This window comes from Sapajus apella, unplaced genomic scaffold (genome assembly GCF_009761245.1).
Source record: "Sapajus apella isolate SASKATOON/1434 unplaced genomic scaffold, GSC_monkey_1.0 scaffold36, whole genome shotgun sequence".
Classification (NCBI taxonomy): domain Eukaryota; kingdom Metazoa; phylum Chordata; class Mammalia; order Primates; family Cebidae; genus Sapajus; species Sapajus apella.
The window spans coordinates 11,668,885-11,686,019 of NW_022436976.1; the positions used below are offsets into that span (position 1 = coordinate 11,668,885).

General features: G+C 35.5%; 1 protein-coding gene across 7 annotated transcripts in view; it reads left to right on the forward strand.

Moving 5' to 3' along the window:
* Positions 1-17,135, forward strand: part of ERICH3 (glutamate rich 3) — a 108,235-nt gene that overhangs the window by 70,628 nt on the left and 20,472 nt on the right. For all 7 annotated transcript variants that reach the window (XM_032296587.1, XM_032296589.1, XM_032296586.1 and 4 more), the window contains 2 exons: positions 502-738; positions 16,153-16,602. In XM_032296587.1, the coding sequence (XP_032152478.1) occupies positions 502-738; positions 16,153-16,602 (687 nt within the window). The remainder of the gene's footprint in view (positions 1-501; positions 739-16,152; positions 16,603-17,135) is intronic.

Here is a 17,135-nt window from a genome sequence, read left to right on the forward strand (position 1 = left end):
GTTGTTCACAGCATTACTTCTCAGGGCCTTTGGACTTGATAAATTGAATTTTTCCACTTCACTATTCATTAATTTGATATCCAAATATTTGGAACATTTTTCATATGAAATATGACCTCACTGGATCTCCAAATTAGCTTTCATTATTATAATCCTGTTCTTTTCATTTTTAATTTATTTCTAATTTATTGTTTTATATCAAGTTCTTCTCTTTCCATTTTGGTTATTTTAGTTGATGATGTTCATTTGTAAGTGAACTTTTATTAGGTTGCAGCCTTGTCATTTGGAGCCTCATTTCTTTTGTGCTCTTGTGTATGTAACTGATTGCAATCTTTGATCATTTGCTGTTAGTTTTCCATGTTCACTAATTGAGTGAAAGGAAGAAGCAAAAAAAGTCTCAGAGAAGAGAGGATAATGGAGTCAAAGTTCTCATTAAAGAGAAATGGGTTAAGTATAAGAGGTTCTATTTTCATTCTAATACTAGAGATTTTGTGTTTTCAGAATATGAAGAAGATTTTGAAGTAGATGAGGAGAAACAAGATGAAAAAGCCAATGAAGAAGGACAGGCTGATGTTCAAATGAATGGAATACCAAAGTCACCTTTGGATGATAAAAAGGATAATTTAGACCCTGAAAAGGAGAGTGAAACCTCATCACAGAAGGCACCAGATGCCCATGACAATATGAAAGATGAGAATGACGGATGCTCTGAGAGTGAATTGGAAGAGGATAAACAAGGTGAGTTGTTCAGCTTATCATGTAACATAGGCTGTTTAGTGAGTGTGTGTACTACTTTTCTTTGTTTTCTATTTAATGAGATAATCCTCTTTTTTTCCTCTTGTATATAGATATTTTTAACTTTTAAATAAAGGGTACATGTGCAGGTTTGCTACACAGGTAAACCTGTGTCCTGGGGGTTTGTTGCACACATTATTTCATCACCCAGCATTGAACCTAGCACATTTGTTATTTTTCCTGACCCTCTTTCTCCTCTCACCCTCCACCCTTCAATAGACCCCAGTGTTTGTTGTTCCCCTCTATGTGTCCCAGAGTTCTCATCATTTAGCTCCCACTTTGAGAGCATGTGGTAATTGGTTTTCTGTTACTACATTAGTTTGCTAAGGATAATGGTCTACTGCTCCATCCATGTCACTGCAAAGGACATGATTTCATTCTTTCTTTATGGCTTCATAGTATTCCATGGTGCATATATATCACATTTTCTTTATGTAGTGTACTGTTGATGAACATTTAGGTTGATTCCATATCTTTGATATTGTGACTATAAAGACATGTGTGTACATGCCTTTATAACAGAATGATTTATATTCCTTTGGGTATATACCCAATAATGGGATTGGTGGGTTGAGTAGTATTTCTGTTTTTAGGACTTTGACGAATGACCAAACTGTCTTCCACAATGGTTGAACTAGTTTACACTCCCAACAACAGTGTATAAGTGTTTCTTTTACTTTGCAACATCACTAAATAATAATGTCTGTTATTTTTTGACTTTTTAGTAATAGCCATTAGAACAGGTATCAGATGGTATCTCAATGTAGTTTTGATTTGCATTTCTCTAATGATTAGTGATAATTGCTACATCTCCTGAAGAAGTGCAACAAGTCTGTAGAGATTTTTTTTCATCTGATTGCCAGCCACATGTATGTCTTCTTTTGAAAAGTGTGTTTTCAGGCCTGGTGCTGTGGCCTGTAATACCAGCACTTTGGGAGGCCGAGGCAGGTGGATCACTTGAGGTCAGGAGGTTGAGACCAGCCTGGCCAATATGGTGAAACCCCATCTCTACAGAAATACAAAAATTAGCTGGGCGTCATGACAGGCACCTGTAATCCCAGCTATTCAGGAAGCTGAAACAGGAGACTCAATTGAACCCGGGAGGTGGAGGTTGCAGTGAGCTGAGATTTCGCCATTGCACTCCAGCCTGGGTGACAGAGCAAGACTCTATCTCCCCCTCACCCAGAAAAAGTATCTGTTCCTGTCCTTTACCTGCCTTTTAATGATGTTTTTCTTTTTCTTGTAAATTTGTTTAAGTTTGTTGTAGATACTGGATATTAGACCTTTGTCAGATGAATAGCTTGCAAAAATTTTCTCCCATTTTGTAGGTTTTATGTTCACTCTATTGTTAGTTTCCTTTGCTAGGCAGATGCTCTTTATTTAGATCTCACTCATCAATTTTCGTTTTTGTTGCAATTGCTTTTGGCATCTTTGTTATGAAATCTTTGCCCATTCCTATGTCCAGAACAATATTGCCTAGGTTGTTTTCCAGGGTTTGTAGAGTTTTCATTTTTACATTTAAGTCTTTAATCCATCTTGAATTAATTTTAGTATACAGAGTAAGGAAGGGGTCCAGTTAGCAAATGGCTAGCCAGGTACCCCAGCACAATGTATTGAATAGGGAGTCCCTTCCCCATTGCTTTTATCAGGTTTGTTGAAGATCAGATACTGGTAGGTGTGTGGCCTTATTTCTGTGTTCTCTATTCTTTTCCATTGGTCTATGTGTTTGTGTTTGTACCAGTACAATGCTGTTTTGGTTACTGTAGCCCTGTAGTATAGTTTGAAGTCTGATAGCATGATGCCTCCAGTTTTGTTATTTTTGCTTAGGATTGCCTTGACTATTCAGTCCCTTTTTTGGTTCCATGTGGATTTTAAAATAGTTTTTTATAGTTCTGTGAAAAATCTCAATATTAGTTTAATAGGAACAGCACTGAAAGGATAAATTGTTTTGGGAAGTATGGCCATTTTAATAATAGTGATTCCTCCTATCCATGAGCATGGAATGTTTTCCCATTTGTTTGTGTCATCTCTGATTTCTTTGAGCAGTGTTTTGTGGTTCTCACTCTAAAGATCTTTCACCTCCCTGGTTAGTTTTATTCCTAGGTGTTTTATTTTTTGTGTGGCAATTGTGAATGGGACTGCATTTTTAATTTGGCTCTCAGCTTGGCTATTGTTGATGTGTAGGAATGTCAGTAATTTTTGCACTTTGATTTGGTATCCTGAGACTTTGCTGAAGTTATTTATCAGCTTAAGGGGCTTTTGGGCCAAGACTGTGGGGTTTTCTATATATAGGATCATCTTGTCTGCCAAAGAGGGATACTTTGACTTCCTCTCTTCCTATTTGGATGCCCTTTATTTCTTTCTCTTGCCTGATTGCCCTGGCAAGGGCTTCCAATACTATGTTGAGTAGGAATGGTGAGATAACGCATCCTTGTCTTGTGCTAGTTTTCAAGGGGAATGCTTCCAGCATTTGCCCATTCAGTATGATGTTGGTTGTGGGTCTGTCATGGATGGCTCTTATTATTTTGAGTTTTGTCCCTTCAATACCTAGATTATTGACAGTTTTTAACATGAAGGGGTGTTGAATTTTATCAAAAACCTTTCTGCATATATTTAGATAAGCATGTGGTTTCTGTCTTTAATTCTGTTTATGTGATGAATCACATTTATTGATTTATATATGTCAAACCAACTTTGCATCCCAGGTATAAAGCCTACTTGATCATGGTGAATAAGCTTTTTGGTGTGCTGCTGGATTTCATTTGCCATATTTGGTTGAAGATTTTTGCATTAATGTTCATCAAGAATATTGGCCTGAAGTTTTCTTTTTTGTTGTTGTGTCTGTGCCAGGTTCTGGTATCAGGATGATATTGGCTTCATAGAGTGAGTTAAGGAGGAGTCCCTCATCCTTGATTTTTTGGAATAGTTTCTGTAGGAGTTGTACCAGCTGTTCTTTTTACATCTAGTAGAAATTAGCTATAAATCCATCTGGTCCTTGGCTTTTTTTTTTATTGATAGGCTATTTATTACTGACTCAATTTCAGAGCTTATTATTGGTCTCTTTGGGGATTCAGTTTCTTCTTGATTCAGGCTTGAGAGGGCTGTGTCCAGGAATTTATCAAATTCTTATAGATTTTCTAGTTTAGGTGCATAGAGGTGTTCATAATATTTTCTGACAGTTGTTTGCATTTCTGTGGGATCAGTGGTGATATCCCCCTGTAGTTTCTGATTGTGGTTATTTGAATCTTCTCTGTCTTCTTTTTCATTATTGTAGCTAGTGGTCTGTCTTATTAATTAAAAAAAAAAAAAACCTCGCTCTAGAATTTGTTGGTCTTTTGAATTATCTTTCACGTCTCAGACTCTTTAAGTTCAGGCCTGATTTTGATTATCTCTTGTCTTCTGCTAGCTTGAAGATTTATTGCTGATGGTTCTCCAGTTCTTTTAATTGTAATGTTAGGTTATTAACTTGAGATCTTTTATTAGCTTGAGATCTTTCTAACTACTTGATATGGGTATTTAGTGCTATCAATTTCCCTCTTAACACTCTCCTTAGCTGCGTTCCAGAGATTCTAGCATGTTGTACCTTTATTCTGTGCTCAAATGTCATTCCAGGGCAGGTTATTCAATTTCCATGTAATTATATGGTTTTGAGTGCATTTCTTAGTCTTGATTTCTAATTTGATTGCACTGTGGTCTGAGAGATTTTTTTCTTATGATTTAAGTTCTTTTGCATTTGCTGAGGAATGTTTTACTTCTGAAAATGTGACTGATTTTAGAGTATGTCATATGTAGTAATAAGAAGAGTGTATATTCTGTTGATTTTTGGGTGGAGAGTTCTGTAGATGTCTACAAGGTCCGTTTCATCCAGTTCTGAGTTCAGGTTCTGAATATCTTTGTTAATGTTCTATCTCAATGAGCTGTGTAAAGTGACTTCAACACCACACTGGCAATATTGCACGGGCACCTCCGCATTATTATTATGTGGGAGTCTAGGTGTCTTTGAAGGCTTCTAATAACTTGCTTTATGAATCTAGGTACTCCTGTGTTGGGGGGAAATATTTAGGATACTTAGATCTTGTTGAATTGAACCTTTTATCATTATGTAATCCTCTGTCTTTTTTTTTTTTTTCAATCTTTGTTGGTTTAAAATCTGTTTTGTTTGGAACTAGGATTGGAGCCACTGCTTTTTGCTGTTTTCTATTTGCTTGGTGGATTTTTCTCCATTCCTTTATTTTGAGCCTATGTGCGTCACTGCATGTGAGATGGGTCTCTTGAAAACAACATAGCAATAGGTCTTGGTTCTTTATCCAGCTTGCCATTCTGTGTCTTTTAATTGTGGCATTTAGCCCATTTACATTCAAGGTTAGTATTGATATGTGTGGATTTGATATTGTCATCATGATGTTAGCTGGTTATTATTTTCCTATTGTTTTTACCTCTGAAATTGTTTTTTGGTATAGAATCTCAAAATTTTGAATTTGAGAAGTATATTATGATAACATAAAATAAAAGTAAATTAAGTACTCACAAGAGCAAATATTTAGTTTATTGTTCTACTCTTTTCAAAAAAGAATTTGAGCAATCCTATTCTAAAATTTTGTATGCACACATACAAGGCAATAAAATAAAGGACATAAATTATTAGAAGAAAAGAGAAGATAGTTTACCAGGAGCCAGAGCTGGGACTGTGACTAGGCTCAAACTAAAAATTGAATCCCAGGCTTCCTGACAGTCAAGGTAAAGAATAAAGTACAATGTGCAAAATGAGAATGATGTTAACTATCAGTGAATTTTAAAACAACATTTGCTGTTATTTTTATTATGTTGAAAATACTACTCAATATAAACGGTCAGACGGTGAAATTTTCTTAAGGTTTTAAACCAGGCTTTTTCTATATTTCTTTTAATACTTATATTTTATGTTTCTTAGATTAGACATGACTAGTATATAAACTCTCTTCCAATTTTGAATATGAATATTACAGTTAGGTTTATAATTATAATACTGTACGATGTAGAGAAAGTTAAAGAAATTTTTGGAAAAATGGTGTAATCTAAGTCAATAATTTTGAAGAAACTATCCAAGTGACATGAACCTGGAAAAAGAGTGAAAATATGTTTGCATATTCTTATAACTAATTCAAAACACAAAAGGCTCTTAATTATTTCTTTAGTACTGGTAGGAAACTATCAAGTTGTTGATTTTGTAAAGATTCAGTACACTCTTTGGTTATCTTGTAATTGGGGATACATTTTGTGCTGCATAATCACCTTGCTTCCTAGGGATCAAATAGATTTTTCTAAGACAAAATAATTTTTTATATTCAAACAGAGAAAAATTTAGACAGTTCTTGGTTCTTCCTTGGAAGGAAAGCTTTAATCATTTAGACCTGTAATTATTGAATAACTGACAGCAATAGGTAAACTTTAACATTGAATACTGTATCTATATAACTAATTAGAATCCTATGCTTGGAAAGGTATCTTATAATTGATAATGCAATTACTTATATACTAGGCACTGTTTATTAAGACTATTTAAAATGTTAAGCCCTATGCTAAATATTTTACATGAATTATCTGTTACCTCAACAACCTTCAAATGCAGACGCTTTTCTTTTATCTCCATTTTATAAATAAATAAACTTGGAAATGGTGAGATTAGGTAATTCCCAACATCACACAGTCAGAAGGCAGTGGAATCAAGATGCAAATGCTATCCAACTTCAGAACCTGCATTTTGGAGAAAAAAAAACAAATTCAGAAAATAGTCACTTACCTAAAATTAAAGGACATCCCCCAAATAAAAGAGTTATATTTCCTTAAAAATATGCATTTTAGAGAAATTTATCTTAAGCTGTTCACCTTATCCTAGTCTGTAGCCTCTGTTTTTTTTTTTTTATTTTGTTTTTAAAAAGAAGAAAATGGACAGTTTCTACTGTCAAATTTTACGTTTTTCCTCCCTGAATGGACTTCCCTATCTACCCTAAGACTGTTTGCTTAGTTCTAGCACCTCTCCCTCTTCTTCCATGACTCTCTTCTACATCACCAGTCTTTATTGAGCTGTATAATTTATGAAAGCCCATCATTCAATAGTTTATTTTTCACTCATTGTTTAGGTATGTTAAATTTTGTCCCTCTAATCTATTACACCAGTTAATAACACAAATTAATTATCATATAAAAGCTAGGACTGTGTGTATTTGTTATTTCTCACATAGCTGATTTTCCTTTTTTTTTTTTTTTAACTTTCATGTTCAGGTGTTCATGTGCAGTTTTGTAACATAGGTAAATAGCCTGTCGTGGGGGTTTGGTGTACAGATTATTTTGTCACCCAGGTAATAAGCATGGTACATGATGGGTAGTTCTTTGATCTTCTCCTTCCTCTTACTCTCTACCCTCAAGTAGGCCCCAGTGTGTGTTGTTTCCTTCTTTGTATCCATATGTATTTAAAGTTTAATTCCTACTTTAAGTGAGAACATGCAGTATTTAGTTTTCTGTTCCTGTGTTAGTTAACTCAGACTGACGGCCTCCAGCTCCATCCATGTTGCTGCAAAAGGCATGATCTCATCTTCTTTATGGCTGCATAGTATTCCATTGTGTATATGTAACACATTTTTAAAATCCAGTCTACTGTTGATGGCATTTAGATTTATTCCATGTCTTTGCTGTTGTAAATAGTGCTGCAATGAACATATGTATGTATTTGTTTTTATGGTAGAATAATTTATATTCTTTTGGGTATATACCCAATAATGGCATTTGCTGGGTCAAATGATAATTATGTTTTTTTTTTTCGTTTGTTTGTTTGTTTGAGACAGAGTCTTGCTCTGTTGCCTGGGCTGTAGTGCAGTGGCACGATCTTGGCTTACCACAACCTCTGCCTCCCAGGTTCAAGCGCTTCTCCTGCCTCAGCCTCCCCAGTAGCTGGGACGACAGGCTCCCACCAGTATGCCTGGCTAATTTTTGTACTTTTAGTAGAGATGTGGTTTCACTATCTTGACCAGGTTATTCTTGAACTCTTGACCTCATGATCCACCCTCCTCGGCCTCCCAAAGTGCTGGAATTATAGGTGTGAGCCCTGTGCCTGGCTGGTAATTCTGTTTTAAGTTCTTTGTAAAAACACAAACTGCTTTCCAAAATGGCTGAATTAATTTACATTCCCACCAGCGGTGCATAAGCATTTCCTTTCTCCACAACCTTGCCAGCGTCTGTTATTTTTTGACTTTTAAATAATAGCCATTCTCACCAGTATGTGATGGTATCTCATTGTGGTTTTGATTTGCATCTATCTAATGATTAGTGATGTTAAACATTTTTTCATATTCTTATTGGCCATATTTATGTCTTTTTTTTTAAGTTTTCGTTCATGTTCTTTGCCCACTTTTTAATGGAGTTGTTTTTTTTTTCATCTAAACTTAAGTTCCTTTTGATTCTGGATAATTAGACCTTTGTCAGATGCATAGTTCACAAATATTTTCTTCTGTTCTGTAGGTTGTCTGTTTAATCTGTTGATGGTTTCTTTTGATGTGCAGAAACTCTTTAGTTTAATTAGGTCCTTTTGTCAATTTTTGTTTTTATTACAATTGCTTTCGGTCTCTTTATCATGACATTTTTATCAGGTTTTATGGCCAGAGTGGCATTTTCTTGGTTATTTTGTATAGTTCTTATAGTTTGAGGTTTTATTTTAGGTCTTTAATACATCTTGAGTTGATTTTTGTACATGGCATAAGGAAAGGGGTTTAGTTTCAATTTTCTGCATATAGACATAGCTGATTTCTCAAACGATATTTTTTAAATATTAAGCAATTACTTGAATGTTAACATCAATAATACTAAGATGCTTTTGTTAGTGCCATGATATCTGGCTACATTTATGCTTTATGATTGTTGGAATTTTTAATAGAAAAATTACGTAATTAGCAACATATAGATATAGAATATAGAATATTTTAAATAGATACGCAATGAAAGCTATAAGAACATATAGCTGGTTCACAAATAACAGGAAATTTAAGAACCCAAATTAAATTGGCTAGGTATTTTCTTTTGTTGTTTAATTAATGATGTTATTAAGCTATGCTTTTAAAGGGTTCTTTTGCATACTTGGTGTTTACATTAAAACAGTGTCGTTATTTGGGAATCAAATCTCATTGCTGATTACTGCTTTTTTTACTCTATCTCCAGACTTTCTCTTATTTTCCATTTCTTTATTTAGATAACTTGGCTTTTTGTTATTCAAGGCATAAACATGCCTTTTAGTATGTGGAGTATCTGTATTAGAGATTTTATCCAGTGAACAAGTAGCATGTATTAAAAATGATAACGACATGATGGATTCCTTGGAATACTCTGTTGAAAAGCCAGACAGCATTTCATTTTCAAAAGTGTAAGAGGTATATGTGACCACTGAATCCCAGACACCAGTACATCCTTTTTATTGACATGATTAAGAATCTTACTGTTAGTATTTGGATGTGTTTCATTTGAACCTGCCTGCACCTGTTCCCAGAGGGCAAACAATTGCCCAGGCTGTCACTCTTGTGACAAGTCGGCCCCATTTGAACTGCCAGCCAACAATTACGTCGGCCTGCCTTGATGAATACACTGTACAGAGCAGCCCGTGAGTGATAGAGTGCTACTGGCTGCAAGCTGACTGAGAGAGGACCCTGGTTTAGGAGTGATGCGTGAAACTTCCTATCATTTAAAAAGAACGACAGCTTCCTTTTCTCTGCATTTGTGTTGGCAACCCCAGGCACTAATTCACCAGTTGAAAATATATTGTCGTAGATGAATGTTATAAGGTTGAGGGGAAAAGTATCATGTCACTGAAAATATAATTTTATGGACAGTTTGGATGATAGTGTCCATGAGTAAGAGGTCAACAGGTACAAAGCTACAGTTAGACAGGAAGAATAAGTTCTAGTATTTTACTACACAGTAGGGTGACTATAGCAAATAACAATGTAATATATATTTCAAGATAGCTAGAAGATTATTGAATGTTATAGCCACAAGGAAATGAGGAATGTTTAAAGTGATATGTATGTAATTACCCCAATTTGATCATTATACTATGTGTACATGCATTGAAACATCACATTGTCTCTCTAAAATATGTGCAAGAATTATTTGTCAATTATAAATTTAAAAATTAGTAATGGAAAAAAGACTAGCTCCTTTTGAGAAATATTAGACAAATTGAGGTCAAAGCAGAGATAGAGAAGAGACTTCTTCCAGAATTTAAAAAAAAGAAAGTAAGACTTGAAGTACTTTTTTCTAGTAAGAAAGATAATTTCATTCATGCTATTTTTCAGTCTGTTGAAGAAGTAGATCTTATAGACTTTTAAAGTTCCAGAATCACAATAATATTGTACTTAATTGGCTTATGATTTTAGGAATCTTACCCTTAATTTTTTAGCTTTACTATGGGTTTGAAAAGAAGTGTAGTGTGTAGGCTGCTCCTGTGCTGAAATTCTATGTGTTGTGAGATGCACCCTTGGACTTCAGTGTAATGTGTCTGCTTCTTGGATCAGAGAAGATTATGGGAATATTATAGATGGCTTATGATCAAAGATTATAATATGTATGATTTTTTGCATGGTCAATCAAACTTAAATGTTTCTTAATGGTAATAATTCCCAATCCATAGTCATTTTTCAATTGTCGAAGCAGGAAGTCATAACTTTAGGTGAATACTGAAATGTAGAACCATCCTTCAATTCACACAAAAGTACTTTTCTATGAAGTGTTTCTCTATAGTTTGAATCTTGTAGAAAAAAAAGGCATTACCTAGACACTCAGTGAACTCTTGTGAATGAAGAAGGGCTGATTGACTAGATCAATAGATGAATGAAAATAATATATGAAGCACAATGTGACACATGATTTGATTGTATTGTCAACGTTTTAACACTTTATTTTAATGTTTAGAAAGTGCAATTAAAGGTAAATGTGAAGAAAATTTTATTTGTTTTATTCTTCTCCTGCTGTATTTTCATTTACCTGTGGATATGCATTCTTCCACATACTTGTCTCACTGATGATTTGAGATGTTTCAACTGATGTTAATAACTATCAGTATGAAAGCATATGTTCCCTATTGAGACTAAAAACCAGTTACTGTTCATAGCTGGAATTTGATAATTTATACTTTTATTTTCATTAAGCACAGTTTCATCCTATATTTATTGAGTATAAAGCACTTGTCTAATTAGCTGTTACTGTACATGAAGATATTGATTGAACTGATATAGAATATAAACAGATTTTCATGAACTTGTGAGTATCACGAAGACAGAACTATTTATATAACTAATAGTAGGATACATAAATTCATGTGTCATGGCTAATTTGAAGAAAATAGGAGCAGCATGTATGCAGATTTTGCTGTGAACTCTTGGACTAAGGAATAGAAAGGAGAAACTTGAATGGTATTAGAGTTGAAAAGCCTATTGGATCCACTGGATTGGGATCCATGGTTATGTCACTGAGATCATTTCAATTTTTAATTGCACTTACTCATTTTAGTTTGTGAACTTCAACTGCAGGACACTAATGAAGGAAATGGTGAATTTAAACTGTGGTAAAATCATGCTTCTTGCTAGCAAATGAGAAAATGATTGAAAATGAAGGTCAGTTTGTCATTGGTTTAAAATGGACAATTTTGCTACTTATGGCAATAAGCGTAAGACAATAGTTTCTCAGAGAGTTAGCCATAGTCACTGTTAGAATGAACCATACCTTAATGAACATGCGCAGTTGATCTGTTTCTCTCATGTAAAATGGTAGATAACTAGTCAATCTCTGTTTTGAGTGTGTAGTGTAGGTAGAAGCAAGGACCAAGGCTTCTGTTTTCTTGTAGAACATTGCCTGGCACATAAGCATTTCTCAATATGTATTTAGTGGACAATTGAATCTATGTAAGTTGGAAGAAAAGTGAAGGACAACTCAGAACCTCAGTTATGAGGGAGGGAGTGCAGACTTTATCCTGATTTTGTTGGACTGATGTTCACTTTGTATGTGTGTGTGGCTGGTACCCTTGGTCAGGCGTATCAAACTGGGAATCAGGCAGTATAAACAGTGAGGATTGCTGGCATACAAAGCGCACGCGCGCGCGCACACACACACACACACACACACACACATCATTTTTGTGACTGTCCCTACAGTGTTCCATAGTTACTTCCTAAATAACTGAATAACATGTATATTTTCATACAAATCACATCATGGTCAATGTTATAAACTAAGGAAGACTTTAATTGCTACCTTTACTTTCGATTTGTATTCATATTCGGTGCCTCAGAATATTTTAAATGGACTCTGGGCTCTAGAGTGGTGGACCAAATGTAGAATGACCACTACAAATACAAAAGAGAGATCAGACTACATATTTTATGAGTTCTGACTTTTGAGAGAGAACAATTTACTGTCTATCATTCTTGAGTGGTAGCAGTGAAAAGTTAGCTAAGAGAAGCAATGATGGGTTCATGGCTGTGGGTACTTCTATCTGAAGGCCTTTTAGCAACTAGAGGGATTTTGGTTTTATTGCAGTGTATCATTACAAAGGAGCATTTAACAAAACTTGCTACTTGCTAGCTAATGGACATTGGGTACTATTGAACCTCTTTGAACCTTTCTTTCTGAATCTCAAAATAGAAGGTAATTATTATTCCATAGGACTAAGTGATTACAAAGTGCTAGTTCATGGTTTGGTTTACAGTAGGTGCATGATCATGATTAGTTTTACCATAGTAGCAGTGAAATCACTCTTAATACCACAAGAAAGAAATTACGAAAGAGAAATTTATTAGAATATAGTACCTGTATGATGTCATAGAGGAAAAAAGACTAATCCATAAAAAATTATTTCATTTGATTAGGTTAAATTTTTGCTCATGTAATTTCTACAATTACATAAGGAGAGCAAGTAAAATTATCCCCATTTTACAGTTAAGAAAACAGAGGCTTAGAGAAGTTAAGTTGCATAACCAAAGCCGACACTAATAAGTAGCTGAGCTGTGATTGGGACACCAGCGTTTGTTGTACAGAATAATATGTTATTTTCCCTCAATCTCATGCTGCGTGAAACAAGATTTTAATTATAGAGATGTCAAAAAAATAATAATAAAATAAATGGTTATCAATAACATGAAAAAGGAAGAAGGTTCTGGAAAGCTCCCAAATGTGGAAAGAGAAAAGTCAGAGATCTTGCTTAGGACATGGAACAACGGCACCAAACTCGCTGGCTTTGGCCAAGACCTCAGGCAATGAGGGCAGATCTTTTCTTTACCAAAACAAGCAAAAGCAGCTTCTTTCAGCATCACTACCATAAGGGAACACATGGACAAATGGAATTGGGTAGGAGACATAGCTGTTTATCATCATGCTTCCAAGATAATTTTTCCCTCCTAATGACAAAGCAAATTCACATATGTGCCCTCAAAGTTTTTGTAATATAAGCATTTGCTTTATTTCTAACAGAATAAATAAAATTAGTTTTGAAAGTCCTATTCCATGGCCCTGAAGATTTTTTAGTTTTTTTATAGGCAAAGGCTTATCCGAGTGTCTATGTATGTAAATGAGAGCAAGAAATGAGAGTAAAACTAGATTATGGCGTAAGGTTAGGAAGAAATTTGAAAACTGAAATGAGTTTGTATGGGAGGTCAGGTGTCCTGGCCACTTCAAAGCCATCCATTCTCCTATTTTTTCTTCTCTGAAGGACTGACTCAAACTTGAATCAGAGTGCATTTCAGCCATTTGAAATAAAATAATAAAATTAAGGGAAGCTACTAAAGAAAGGCAGAGGAGCACTCATTTTCTAAAAATTATATGACCAACTCCCAGAGCCAAAAGTAAGAGTCATCGTTTCCATATTCAGATGGTAGATATATTTTTGGAGCTCAGAACGCGTATAACATTGAGTCCTAGCTAACTATGTAATTAATGAAAGCCATTGATTAAACTGCTAATAAATCAGAGCTGATGTTCTTTTTTAAACAAGAAACATAAGACTCTGAAGGGAAAGGGGAGCTCATATACCCTAAAGTTTCTGAACTGATACAAATAAGACAGGGGAGAATTCTCCTTGATCTGCTACATTTTCTACCAGGGAGACAGCATAGCCAGATTTTATAAAATAAAGAATAAAGAATGAGTAGCTGGAGTATGTAATTTATTTGAAAAATAGTAGTCATATGGTGTTTGTCAAGGTATCAGGAGATAAAAGCAAGTGGGTTTACACTTAAGGGGCTCTGTTGCTTAAAGGCTTTTTGAGTTTGTTTTTTACTGCTGTGTAGCATCTCTCAAATCTTTGTGGAAACTCTGATATGTCTCTGAGACTATATTTAAAATGCTAAGACCTGTCATGGAGAGCCGGCAGGGCTGGAGGCATGGAGAGAAGAGGATAAGGGCAAACACAGGTATTTCTTCCCTGAAATTCTGCATTAGCTGCTATAGCCATCGGTGCAGCTGCCACATGGAACTAAAAGAAATAAAGAAACAGAAAATCCAAGCCCCAGTGGAACCACAGCATGTTCTACCCTTTATAATAATAATAATAAAGAAAAAAGAAACAGAAAAAAAGAGTAAGGAGTACAGAGAAAACAAAAAAGCTATGCAGCATTTAAATGTCAGTTACTTTATTTGAAAGTATATTTATTAAAAAAAACTCCAAACATAGATGTATTGGTTAGAAAAGCAAGAGCAAGATTGTATTTCTCTGGCCCATAGCAATGTATGCAGGGATTTTTATGCTGTTCAGCTTCCTTATTGAGATTCAGTGTGTATGGTACTTTATGGGAAATTGTTAAAACATTTTGGGTAATACATAAGCCAGTTGTTAAGTTTCTAGACTGCATATCTGTCATCACACTGCCTAGATCTCCCAGAATCTCTTTTACCAACTTTGTTCACCCATCTCCCATCTCCTGCTCCCTTCGGCTTTTTCAGAGGACTTCCCTGGACTACTGGAGGTGCTCCAACCTCAGACTCAAACAGCCTGGAAGTGCCAGAGAGCTTACATCCCCCTAGGGTGGCCCTTGGCCAATGTTTGACTTTTCCAAAGTATGAAAGCCCAGCTCCTGCCTAATATAAATTATATCCTAATATAGCTTACACTTCAGAAGTGCCCATGGGATCAGATTGAGGTTGAGATGGGGCTGGAAATAGCTCCCTTGATTGATTTCTGCCCTTCCTTCCCTCACTTCCCCAACTCCCTTAAGCGTTCTCGTGGAGCTCTTGTACATGAATCGTCATCTCAGCTTCTGCAGTGCTCAAAATAAGATAAAATCTTCATCTATGCACACACACAAGCAAGTATCACCTAAAAATATTTGTCTACGTATGGGGCAAATATATAGCTCTTACTATGTCCAGATACCAAAATATCCCAGGGCGGTGGATGGTACAGTAGATAACAATTTAAGTTTCATACACACAGAATACTGTGCTGATAGAAGGAAATAAGTAAATAAATGCTTTTGTTGAAGAGACAAATGATTACTCATTTTTTTCTATAACAAAATGAATATTTACAAAGGTTTTTCAGTAAAATGACTTTCAAAAAACAAAAAAAAGATGGTTTATAGTTAAACGTAGTCTATTGAAAAATTCTATATGCTCACATAGTCCATCGATTTGGTAGGTTTTCTTTAGTTTAACAATCATTTAGACTAGGGGTCTTGTCCTCGGGCCACAGACTGGTACAGGGTTCATGGCCTGTTAGGAACCAGGATGCACAGCAGGAGGTGAGTGTCTGGGAAGCCAGCAAAGCTTCATCTGAATTTACAGCCACTCCCCATCCCCCATCACCGGCATTACTGCCTGAGGTCCATCTCCCGTTAGATCAGTGGCAGCATCAGATCCTCATAGGAGCAGAAACCCTGTTGTGAACTGTGCATACCAGGGTTCTAGGTTGTGAGCTCTTTATGAGAATCTAATGCCTGATGGTCTGTCACTGTCTCCCATTATCCTCAAACGGGACTGTCTAGATGCAGGAAAACAAGTTCAAAGCTCCCACTGATTCTACATTATGGTGAGTTGTATAATTATTTCATTATATATTACAATGTAATAATAATAGAAATAAAGTGCACAATAAATGGAATGCTCTTGAATCATCCCAAAACCATCCCCACTCAACCCTAATCCACAGAAAAATTGTCCTCCATGAAACCAATCCCTGATATAAAAAAGGTTGGGGACTGCTGAGTAGAGTATATGGGAAAAAGATATCAAGTCTACACTAAACTATATTTTAAAATTTTTAGTGTGATTAATTGCTAGCATAATTTTCACAATTAAACCAATTGCTTTACGGAACAACAACAATATCATCACTTATTTTTTTTGTAGATATGAAAACTGCTTCATCAACCTCATCCAGAAGTCACCCTTCTTCTAGTGACAGTGAAGATGAATCTGCAGTGGGGGACAGGGAAGCCCACGCTGACAACAGTACAGATGAAAGTGCCAGAAGTTCACCTTCTCAGGAGCTGAGTGAACATGATAAGCCAGGAAATTCCCACCTTCCAATTGAGGAATCCTTAGAAATTGAAATTGAAGATCAAGAAATAACAAAAGCAGATGTGGAGACCAAGCCAATGCCAATAGAGGAAAGCTTTGAGAATGGTCTTAAAGAAGGAATGGAGAAAGGAACCCAAGGGATTGCAGAGGGTTTATCTGACGAGTCCCAGAAACCTGTTCCTGCAAAAGAAAAAGAAAAGGATAAGAGCAAGCTTTGGGAAGAAAGCACTGCTCAGGTGACAGACAAAAAGGCAGGTCTCCCTGGGGTGGAGGAAGGTGGTAAGTATGACCGTTAAGTTGAGCTGACATCGTCCTCATGCATGGAAGCTGATTTTGGTCATTGCATTATGCCAAAGCTCGGGAAATACTATTGTGATGATGCTTCTGGGAGTCAAGATTTTTCCTGTGTCTCTCTTTGTCACATAATCGTACACGTATTTTCAGCTTGCTGTTTGCCTTCTCTTGTGCTTAAAAAAATTACTTGATAATGTCTCTCCAGCCTGTTTTCTATTTTTGGTAAATTCCTTCCTATGGGAATTCCATCTCAAGAATTAAATAAAGCACAGTATGTGTCTGAAGGCAAGGATGTGTGTGGCTTTTTAGAGGTTATTTAAACAAATACTATTTGTTCTGAGCTGTATATGGATTTTCAGATATATAGCTAATGTTAATAGGTGCTTACTATGTTCCAGGCATGGTTCTAAACACTTAAATATATCAACTCATCCCATCTTCACAAAAGTCCAATCTCCCTCTAAGTTAGGTTCTATCATCATCATTCCTTTTTTACAGATGAAAAATAAAATGTGGCT